The sequence below is a fragment of the Megalops cyprinoides genome, chromosome 3 (genome assembly GCF_013368585.1).
Source record: "Megalops cyprinoides isolate fMegCyp1 chromosome 3, fMegCyp1.pri, whole genome shotgun sequence".
In the NCBI taxonomy this organism is placed as follows: Eukaryota; Metazoa; Chordata; class Actinopteri; order Elopiformes; family Megalopidae; genus Megalops; species Megalops cyprinoides.
In genome coordinates this window covers 15,916,120-15,927,669 of record NC_050585.1, presented here as the reverse complement: position 1 = coordinate 15,927,669, position 11,550 = coordinate 15,916,120, and the positions used below count along the sequence as shown (strand labels likewise).

General features: G+C 49.4%; 1 protein-coding gene across 1 annotated transcript; it reads left to right on the top strand.

Moving 5' to 3' along the window:
• The first annotated feature begins 1,337 nt into the window (after positions 1-1,337).
• Positions 1,338-11,051, top strand: zgc:153345 (uncharacterized protein LOC566129 homolog). The gene is made up of 14 exons (XM_036523352.1): positions 1,338-1,469; positions 2,413-2,501; positions 2,926-3,022; positions 5,416-5,699; positions 5,777-5,940; positions 6,240-6,389; positions 6,485-6,542; positions 6,831-6,962; positions 7,169-7,227; positions 7,339-7,489; positions 7,881-7,959; positions 9,073-9,220; positions 9,406-10,673; positions 10,824-11,051. The coding sequence occupies exons 1-14, from the start codon at positions 1,338-1,340 to the stop codon at positions 11,049-11,051; spliced, it is 3,039 nt and encodes a 1,012-aa protein (XP_036379245.1).
• The last annotated feature ends 499 nt before the right edge of the window (positions 11,052-11,550 follow it).

The window sequence follows — 11,550 nt, the reverse complement described above, 5'->3', positions numbered from 1 at the left end:
GGAAATGTAATGAGAGGGAAAGTGTCTGATCAGTGAGCCTGGACAAGCACAAGGGATTCAATGCCTTATTCAGTTCAGAAGACTGTTGAGGAGTGTGTAAAAGAGGAGAGAACAGATTGCTTTTATAGGTTACGTCAGACGAGTTTCGGGAACATAGTTTTCGAAAGTTGGCCTTGTGTAAGAGTTGCCCGTTTCGCCTTGTCTCTACCTTTCTTTCCAGCTCACTTTTCTCCCTCCATGGCTCTCAGCCTCCCTTCCCTCTCTCCCTGACCCTCCTTTTTGTGTTCGTCTACGGTTTTGTCCCTACACTTGCACAGTGAAGCACTGTCTTTGGGGTTCGATCCCAGAAAATGCAGCTGGACCCTCAAAGGCATCCTTGTTAATAAATAGGGAAGGAGGGAGAGGGAGCGAATGGGATAGACTGAGAGTGTGTGCTCTGTGTGTGCAGGTGAAAATGAGAATGTGTAAATGTCCATTTGAAGGCGTTCATGCATGGTGCGTAATGGAGGTCTGTTGGTGCTCTAAAGGTGTCTAGTTCTGTCTTTCACTATGACTGTGAGAGTAGTCAGCACTGCGGCAGTTACAGGCACAACACAGCCAACCTTATTTAGCATTACTGTTAGTACGTTGATCGTTGAAAGTCGAAAGACAAGGATCTTTAAACACATTCAAACAATTAAAATAATCACCAGTTTTACAGGACAGGTGTAGGTTGTGCATTATTGATGGATTGTTAGAAAATATTTACAATGCGTTCAACCGCTGGCTTGCGAAAAAGCTGTCAATTGCTATAATTAAACAGTAAAATAATATCATCATTGCTTACAAAAACAAAATACACTGACACTTTATTGCCTCCTTTTCACATAACATGCGTAGCGAATATTGAAATGGATGTAACCGGAAGAAGAAGCTTGGGTGTCATTTAGATCAGGAGGTACCATAGTCCGAAGGGAAAATCAGGAGAAGGCGGAGGAGGTCAACTAAGACTCTAAAAATGTAAAACAAATTCACGTCAATCATATTGTAAAACATTTTATGTAGACATGTGTACGGTTTTATCCCGAGACACAAGTTCGTTAAATTATTTAGTTCAAATGACCATGAATTAGCTGTCTTATTGCTATGCTTGTCCGTTAATTAAGGATTTCTAGCGAGCTAGCTAGCTAACAGCTCAACCCCCACCCGTGCATTGTGCATGCGTTTGTTTGATTGTAGCCTACGGCGTGGTCTAATGTGCGTATTTGTGCTAGCTATCTAACCATAGCGTTTATTTAACCTCTTTGGTTTCTACCATCAACAAAACTGATTGTTCTTAGCCAGCCACCTGTGAGCTAATGCCTGCTTCATCGGAAGATCGCTTACGCGTGGCTGCGGTAATAAACGCTTTGAAGACAGCCGGAGTCCGTGTGAAAAACTGGAAAAACTTTTTAAATGGAGCATCCACTCAAGAGGACTCGTATAAACAGGTACCTTTGTCGTAATGTAACGTTACTGTGTATGAGAGCATCTGTCAACGACTGTACTTCGGCTCACTGTACCATAGCTAGTGATTCCAGTTAGGCGAGTAAGTTAGTTGTCAAAGCGCCTTTTCTGAGGGCAAAATCGCGTTCAAAGCCGCTTACAACCTTCGTTTCAGTTGAAACGATTCTATTAGCCACAGCCACTAGTTTACCATCAAACAATGTGAATATCCTTCATAGGATTTAAATGCAACGGTTTGCTGTAAATATACAACTATGCACTATGTACAAGTAATTACAAGACAAAAAGAACGCTTAGAAAACTGAGGGAAGATGTGATTTCATTGGCACTAGTTAGTTTGTGTAATTAACAGCAGTCCCACAGGTGGCCGATGAACGACCACGGTCTAGGTCGCCATTCACTGGAGAGATCAAAGTCATGCTTTCTTTTAATTTACTGGAAGGGAGAGCCATAACTAAATTTGGACGATTTTTGGGTCAGAATATTCAAAAATCAGCTGGAAGTTTTGGGCAGACACAGTTCAGATAAGTTATCTCTTTGAATCTGCTCAGAGTTCCCCTTGACGAGAGAAGTCATCCTTGACACAGTTTTAACTCCACGATAACATGTGGCACTTGGTTTGACTGCTCATGACTTGGACTCAAAACATCTGGAGTAAATAACTCATACAGCTGTCAATTTAGAGGGAGCCTAATTACTCCAACTTCATCCCCACCCTATTCCTGATGTGGAGTGCTGACCTTAAAATCTAAGTCTGGCTGTAAATACGTGAGAAAAGCCAGTGCTGCTCAAAATTAGTGACCTGATTTTATAAATGAAAATGTGTGCATTTTTCATTGTGCTGAAGGACCTATATCATTTCTGAACATTCTTTGGTGTACGCAGCATTAGTGTCCAGTATGATGAGAAACCTCTCCTCTTTTTCAGGCGAGCCGCTGTAACTGGTTTGCGTTTGGTCGAGACCTCACCCTGCTGCCACAGTGCCATATGCCGGAGATGGGGGGTGCAGTGCCACAGTATGTGAACCCCAGCATGTTATCGTACAAAAATGCTGTGTGGTTAGGTTTAATGCAGGATAAACCCTAAAGCACTTCAGACCTGTGAATACAATTAACAAGGCTTACTCTTGGGGCGTTACCTAAACCAGTTTGTCCTTATGAAATGAATTATGTGAAATAAATTAGCAAAAAAAAAAAAAAAAAAATGGTGTGAAATGTAATGATTTGTTAATGACGAGCAAAAGGTCTGTTTATCCTTTTCAGTCACAATGATGGTTGATGACTTCTTATCTTTGTTGCTGGACTGTTGTGCATTAGGGTTACCTAGTGCAGGGGAATTTTGTACACAGTAAGAGAGTCTCCAGCAAACTGTTACATCCAGTGCATTAAAGGTTGAGCAGTTAGAGAGCAGTGTGACACATGCATGAACACTGTCTCTCAGGTTCCTGGTGGACGCCTGTGAGTTCCTGTCCCTGCATCTGCACACGGAGGGTCTCTTCAGGAAGACCGGCTCTCTCAGCCGCATCCGCACTCTCAGGGTAACAGCCTGGGGGAGGGGGGGCACGGGAGAGGTGGGTGCAGCTACAGGCTCTGCGGATCGAGGCTTTAAAGGTGTCACAGGTCACATGAGCAGAGAGTGTGGGCAGGACCACAAGGAGCTGAGCAGGGGGTGATTGGGGTATTTGAGGGGATTTTTTTCCCTTTATTTCCCCGTTAGGCACCCCCTTGTGGAATTGGTGAATTGATTTGCCAGGCTTGTTTCACCACGACAGTTACTGCGCTTGTACAGGAGTGCTGGGGCATAGCAAATGCAATCCTCCGATGCACTTGCATGCCAACCGTGACTGGTTTTCACACTACGCGTCACTGTGTATACTACAGCGCACTGCATTGAGTGTGGCGCCTGTTGTCTGAGCGACCCGCAGGTGCCTGACAAGTCATGGAGTGCCTGAGAGCGGAAAGGCGAGTAACCCCTGCTGACATGTCTACCCCAATCCCTGGCATAACAAAGTCAATATGCTCCATTTGGTTTGTGGGTTCCCGGTCATTGTTGGCTGATGACATAGCTGGGTTTGAACCCAGGCCATAGAGCTCCGCTTATGCTCAAAGTGAGTACCGTATCCACTGAACTACCCAGAAGCCAACTGTAAAGTTCTATGGCTGTTACATTTGTGTGTAAAAATGAAAACCATTTGGTTGTCCACTCCCCCCTTTGTGCTGGTACATTTGCCACTCCTCTCTTGCTGTGTTTGTGATACTCTGCGCATGTATATCTGCCTTGTATCAGTTTGCCTTTTCCCCTCTTTGCTACTCTGTCTCTCTGACTGAGATGGCCTTAAGCAACAGCTCTCTCTGTCCGTTTCGCAACACAGGAAGAGTTTCTGTTCAAGGGCACTTTGATATGTGCAAAGGCAGGAGATGAGACAGAATGAAACCAGCTCCTCCCTCTTGCCTGACACACTCTCCCTCTTTCTCCTCACTTTTAAAGTGCAATAAAAGATCACAATAGAAGCTTTGAAGTACTCAAAGATCACAGTAGAGACTTTTAAGTACTAGAAGCAACAGAGAATTTGAAATGCAGAATTACTGACTGCATGATTAGACAAAGGAGCGATTTTTTTCCAAACAAAATCTGTCATATGGATGCAGCACATAAGAGGGCCCCACAGTGGCTTTGACACATGCCCACGGTAATCGAGTGCACTTCGCTTTGCACTCAGAGTACAAATACCGGCCATGATATGAAACATGAGCTAATCAGAGGCATTTGCCTGCCAGCCGTTGCCCAAAGGGGGGGTTTTGGAAATTAAGGGTGCTTTCACATTTTGGTTCGCTTGGAGGGATTTTTTTTGGAGCTTCTTTATCCCCAGAGTTTCGTTCATTCGTTCAAGCTTTTTTGGAACTCATATGTGTGTCCCAACAAATAAAAATAAGCAAGGTTGTATCAGGTCCTTTTCAACAGTCTTGGCTACTGGTGTCAAGTAGTCAGCTCTATTTACAGGAAGCGAAACTGCTGTGGGTGACGTAAATTTTGAATCTTTTCATCTTTTCCATTACTACTGGTACAAGAGTACAGGATAATCATGGATTTAAAACGCTTATTACTACATTCTGCTACTAAATTAACCCACCTTGGTGAGGACTGCTTGTGGCACAAGGTCACAGCTGGCATCTAATGGAACGAGAGTGATGGTAAGCACACACCTGTGACATCTCCTTTCCAAAAGGAGTGTGCTCACGGTACACAGTCCTGACAGGTGCTCTGTTTCTTCTTATTCTGTTTGGAAGGACCACCAAATCAAAAAATACGGCAAGGTGAGTGTGACAACCTGCTAGTGAATCTCTATGCTGTTCTGCTGTTATTGTATATTGTAGTTATTGCATCCAGTGCAACAATTCCATGGTTCATCACTTGGGTATGCTGGGGACCCTGATATGCTTGAAAATTGGTAGTATGAAACAAAACGCCACAACATGAGTCTGTTTTCAATTGTTGGTAAAAGCATTGGGACTTATGCTAGTGTTAGTATGTAAAGGACCTATGTCTGTTGCAAGTGCAGTAGGCCTCAAATGTAACACTATCTTGCTTCCATTTCTCCCTTTTCGTCCTCTCTTGTCAAGATTTTGCTTTGAAGTGTGTTTTTGGTATGTGTTGTGCGGGTGTATGCACGTGTCTGTGTGCGTGTGTGCATGTGTGTGGGTGTGGGTGTAGTGCAGCTTCATGTACATGTGTGTGTTTTGTGTGCGTGTGTGTGTGTGTTTGTGAGAGCATGCAGGTATTAGTGTGTGTGTGTGTGTGTGTGTGTGTGTGGGTGTAGTGCAGCTTCATGTACGTGTGTGTGTGTGTGTGTGTGTGGGTGTGTGTGTGTTTGTGAGAGCATGCAGGTATTAGTGTGTGTGTGTGTTGACGTGCTCTGTCTCTCTTCCTCAGATTGAGCTGGAGCAGGGGGAGCCAGTCTTCTCCCCGCCTCTCTCCTCCGCCCTGCAGCCCTGCGATGTGGCCTCCCTGCTGAAGCAGTTCCTGCGGGAGCTCCCCTCCCCGCTCATCCCACTGGAGCTGCAGGGGGCGCTGTGCCGTGCTCAGGGGTTAGGGGCTGAGGGGGGCTGGGTGGGAGGGAGAGACGGGGTCACCCTCCTGGTCACGGCCCTGTTCCCGCCCTCCCACGCCCGCGCTCTGCGCTACTTCTGTGCCTTCCTGAGGAGAGCTGCTCAGAGGTCAGTGCACAGAAAGGCATGATGGGTATCTCTCTCCCCCCCCTCCCCCCCTTGCACCTCTGTTCCTTTGTGTTCAGGTGCAGTGAAAACCGCATGGAAATCGGCAGCCTGGCCCTGGTGATCGCTCCCAACCTACTGCAGTGTCCAGCAGGGGGCTGCAAGCTGACCGTGGGCACAGAGAGACTGCTAGACCGACAGGCCAGCGTCATCAAGGCACTCATCACTCACGCTGACCGCATCGGTAAGGGGCTGGAGCTAAGGTGCGTGCACAGAGTGGTTATGCGGCATGGATGGCAGCATAGTAAGGACCATGGTTCCCTTAATTCCCTCCACTGCATCTGTACCCTTGGGCAAGGTACTTAACCTGGTATTGCCTCAGTAAAATATCCAGCTATCCGTCTATTAAAGGACAATAGTGTAATGTAATGGATAGGAGACTATTTCTTCACCTTTCTCTAGTTTGGTTGTATCAACGAGATTAAGGCAGCAGCTGTCAAACTCAAACTGCAACAAAAAAAAAAAAATCATTTTACCTGCAAGGAGTGGTTCCCTTAGTCGTCATGGAGGCAGTATCGTCCCCAGCCACATCAGGTGGCACCGCCCCCTCAGACGAAGGGGCCGGCTTTCAGGAGAGGGCGGGGCTCAACGTGTACAGAAGCTTGAGACGGCAGAGGAGGCGAAGTGTGGGAGGTAAGAGGATGGCCAGCTGGATGCACAGGTCAGCCCGTTGGATACATCCGAAAAAGTGAATATCCACAGCGTGCCTCTGTCGGCTGTTTCCTCAGAGATGTTTGTTGATGCGTTCAGCAAGCTGAAGACAGGAGGGCGCACTCCCACTGGCCCGTCCCATCCCACAGACAGCCCATTGGGTAAGAGAAAACACCTCTTGTTCCTACAAGCAGAACCTGTGATGGCATTAATAACACGTTAGTGCCTTCATATTCAGACGGATCAGCTGGAAAATCAAGTGCGTGTGCGTGTGTGTGTGTGTAAAATATACACTTAGAATACACTATATATGTATATATGGCATGTAGCATGCACAAAATGGTACCTATTCCATTGCCAGATTCATAACCCCTGTAACTGCTGCCAAGACGGCTTGTGTGGTGACTAGCGAGTGTTATACAGTTCCTTCTCCATCTGCTCTACCACCCCAGGCCAACAGGTGGCAGTCAGTCCCACACCTCAGTCTCCTATCACCACCAAACGCAAAGCCTCTGAAGACACTCTCCCGGAGATAGAAGGCTCTGCCAAAAAGAGGTACCTGTGTTCTCCTCTCTCTAGGACCCTTCAAAGAGCACTTCAGACCTCTCTCACCCTTGCTTTCCCTTTCTCAGCTCTGCTGTGGTTGGATGAGCCTCTGCTTATTGCTGAAGCTTGTATTAGTGCTGTAGTTGGTTTTTTTTAATGTATATGTTGAGTTCTTCAGTCACACTTTGTGCGTGTGTCTGTGTGTGGCTTTGCAGAAGATCAGTCCATGACCTAAGAGAGGATAACCAGCCAGTGAGTCACTCCTGCTCAGACGGTAAGTCGTGTATAGAACCCCCTAAACTTTAGTCCTCGACAACATTGCTGGTCTTCACTACAGCAGCTGATGCTGATGGATGAATTTGTTTCCAAAACTCCACCTTTCCAGAATCGGAATCCACGCTGAGTCGTAGCCCCACCCCCAGCCTGACCTCTGTCCTATCGGGGGTGGAGGGCGGTGAGGATCAGAAGCCCCCGCCCCCTTCGACCGCCTCAGGCAAGAAGAGGAACCAGAGAAGGGACACCAGAAGAGTGCAGAGGTTAGCTTCTCCACTAGCTGCGTGTCTGAATCATCTGGGTTACAGCTCTTACTCACTGCAGTGGGAAAAACTCACAGAGAGTCATCGAAAACTCATGGTGTGTCACTGTCCCCGCTTTCCTGTGCCACACCATGCACTGTGTCATGCACATCAGTTCATGTACATTGTTTTCCCACTCTCCCTCCCATAGTGCTAAGGTGTCCTGCGGGTCCTTACAGTGGTGAGCGGTTGTGAGTGTCCACGGTCTGGTGGCTTGTTGGTTGCGTTTACTGTGGATGTTGTATCTTGGTGCAGTCTGTAACGGTGACCAGCAAGCGGTTGCCAGTGCTCATAGCTTGGTGTGTTGTCGGTCGTGTTGAGCGTGCAGCGTGTGACCGTGCACTGTCCCCAGGATCCCCGGCCAGGAGGAGCGAGCCCAGCGGAGGCGGAGGTCCCTGCGCTTCTTCACCATGACGGGCTGGAGCGGCCCGGTATGTCATCCCCCGCCGTGAGGTGGCGAGTCCCACGCTGCAGGTTGCTGAGGCGGGGTGCCCCTGCTAGCTCTGTGCAACTCTGCTCTCGCCCTGCTGTGGTTGCCATGCTTTGCTTTGCTCCGCTCTGCTCTGCGGCGTGTTGCTCTTTATCTCTTTGCTTTGCACCGCTGCAGCCCCCCAGTCCACATCCTGCCTCACCAGTCACCGTGTTCCTCTCCACTAACCCCAAGCTCATGCACAGTTACTGCCATTCCAGCACTGCTCCAGCGGAGCGGCTGGGTATGTAGTGGCCATTACGCTGCTCCTGGGGCTACCTACATACAGGTGTGCGTGCGTAGGGCAGACATAGGGCTCTGTTCAGTCTGCCCACAGTGTAATTTGAGCAATGAAATGAAGCCAGTGTTCCTTTTTCCATTAATCTCAATGATTGCCAGACACATTCTTAGTGTTATTTTTCCAAGAACATACTATGGTCAGTTTGAATGGAGCTCTTGTGTTCCCTTAGCGTTGCAGTAGTCTGGATAAACAACGTCTCTTTTGCGGAGCACTTGTGTGAGATCTCTCTTTGCTGTGCAGTTTTGTCACCCGGGGGATGGGGTTGGATTTTGGAGGTGTTAGAGTATAATTGTTCACGGCACACTGAAAAGGAAAGCTGGCTTTATCTTGGAAGCCGAGAATCTGTAGGTAGATGTCTTAAGAAAATGGTGCATAATTAGGTTTCTCTCAAGACCAGTTGAGATTTAGCCCTGTGTAACCTTCACCTCGTTTCATCTTCTGAGCAGTTGGTGGTGTCACTAACACCAGTGTCCGTACTGCCTCAGTTCTCTTCATCCAACAGCACAGTGCTGTGGCACGCTGCCTGCCGTGAGTTTAAACATCACACTGCAGACTGCGGTATCTCTTCAGCCATCTTTCTCGTACGTGTGTATTATCACCCATACACTCACGTATAGAGCAGATATAGATTGCATGGCTTGCTTCTCCTTTGCTGTGTTTCCTGTGTGACAATAATGGATCTGTTTTGTGATAATGAAGTTAATACTCAGTGCAGACGCAGCAGCTTCTCTGCTTCCCAGTTTGTGATTTTTTTCCTGCTGTTTGACCCTCCAGAGTAATACTGCCCCATCACCTGGCAGTGAGGCTGGCAGTGGATCGTTGGGTGCTAAAGGGATGATGGACAACCCAGACAAGCCGTCCAGTGCTGGGGGGAGCGGCCACTTTCGGGCTCCTGTCATTCTTATCAATGGCCCAGGAGGAGGTTTGCCTGTTAATTTGGTTCACTCACACGAAGTCATTTTTCTGCATCTTTTTGGTGCTCTGTCTCTGAAGTTTCCCTCCTTTTTTCACCCCCATCTTTTGATCGCCCTGCATATGAAGCCTCGTCCTCTTGGTTTTGGTGATCAGTGTGTAGCTCAGCCTGGCTCTCTGACTCCCTTTCTGCAGTGGTGGTGGGGAATGAAGTTGAAGACGACCCAGATCTGCTCAACTGCAGCTTCGTTGAGAACCCCCAAGACTTCCTGCCTCTCGACACTGTGGGGGTGGGGAGCGGGGTGTGGCCTGAAGAGATGGACGGAAGGGCTGAGGGGAAGAATGGGGCCAGTGATTGGAGGGCTACGGGCAGGGGGCCTGAAGCAGGGATAGTAGTAGTGGGGGGGCAGTGGGCGGAGCCCAGTGTGTCAGTAACCAGCAGAGAGGGCGGGACAGAGCCGGTGGGGGCAGAGAGAGAAGAGAGAGAGTGTCCAGGTGAGGAGTGGCGTGATGTGGGTGTTTATCGGAGGGTCAGTCAGGGTCACCGCCCTCCGCGACGCTCCATCAGCCTGCCGGAGGTCACCTCAGAACAGGCGGGGAGTCCCGAGGAGGTGGATGAGGTTAGAGAGTTCAGTAATGCCCACCAGTGCCCCGGCTTTGTACAGGACAACACAGAGGGTAGACCCCAGAGGGGCACAGAGGGCAAAGAAGAATATGTGAGAGAGACAGAGGAGGAGTGGGAGGGTGAGGAGGTAAAGAAGGAAAGGAGTGAGAAGGCAGAGGAGAAGAGACGGGTGGCGAGAGAGAAAGAGGAAGAAGAGGAGTCTGCTCCAGGTTTCACAAGGTCTAATCAGCGCATGTCTGTGGCGGATCGCATGTGGCGCTTTAACGCGCTGTCTGCTTGGCTGCGGCCCCCCCGGCCTCCGCCCCTCCCCCCTGCGGCCCCGAAGACTGCTGAGCGGGCGGGGGCTCCCAAAGGCGCCGTGCGTCTGCGCCGGCAGGGGGCGCGGCGCTTTAGCCGCTCCATCAGTCACGAGGGCGTGGCGGGGTTGCTGCAGGGGCCCAACGCTCCCGCACCACTGCAGCCGAGGAGAAGGAAACTGTGGGACACGCCCCCGAACCAGCCACGGCACCCTCCTCATCAGCGGCAGCACGGGCAACAGCAACAGAGCGCAGAGCGGAGCCGGCCTCCACGCTGCCTGCGAGAGCCAGGGAGACCGCGAAACCAGGCTGAGCTGCAGGAGGAGAACCTGTCTCAGAAGCAGAGTTATCTGTTGCAGGAGCCGGAGAGCGTGTTGCAGGAGCCAGAGCTGCACAAGCTGTTAGAGGTGCAGCTGTGCATACGCCATCCGGAGCCGCAGCTAGAGAATGAGCCTCCGGCACTGCCACCATCCCAGCCAGACATATCTCAGAACTCTCTGCGTTTGACCCTGCCTCCTTCCCAACAGGATCTCCCAGCCAGCGTCAGATCACCCTGCCTCCTGACCCCTCCTGCCCCTCTCCACCACCATGCTGATGCTCGCTCACATAGAGTGCCTGGAGCCAGTTCACAACCCCCAGCTGAGTTAAGACAGCCCTCGCCCTCTGGCTCACACCCTTACCGCCCCCTACAGGTGAACACTCGCACTACTTCACCGCCAGAAAATGGCACGGGTGTGTACTACATGCTCCCCTCCTCTGTGGATGGCCTAACTGAGCTGGGGAATGGAGGAGATGATGGATGCCTTTCTTATTCTCCATTGGCATTGCAGTTCAGGGCCACTAGGCGGCGTTACCGAGACTCCCCCCGCTGGCCCATTCCTGAGATCCGCATCACCACCTTAACTCCTTTCCAGCTCTGAACACAAGAAAGGCGAATAGGAAGTGATACAAGTCACCTCGGTCTACTCAAAGACTGAGTGAGAGAGAAGCTGTTGTCAGCATGGCCCTCGTACAGACGGCTACCTTACCATCCGAATGGCACTGTTTATCATCTGTGCGCTTGAGAAGAGACAGTGAAGTTTCCATGCTCTTCGGAGATGAATGTCCCCGTAACGCTCCACTTTTGTTGCCTGTTCGTTCAGCACTTTATACCCAGTGTATGGTTTCTGGTTTTAGGTCTTTTTAAATTTTGTTTAAATTCCTTCTAGTTATCTTGTGTAGTTTAATATTTTAAATAACTGTATTAATAATATGGAGTTTATTACTGCTGTACATTTGTCATGTTTAGTGGCTGCTACAGTTGTATTTAAATGTATTTCTTGTTCTTAATAAAAGGAGTTCTTTTAATCTTCTCCACAACCCTGTGTGTGTGTGCGCGCGTGCGTACGTGCATGCGTGTCTGAGTGGTATGGCTGTTAG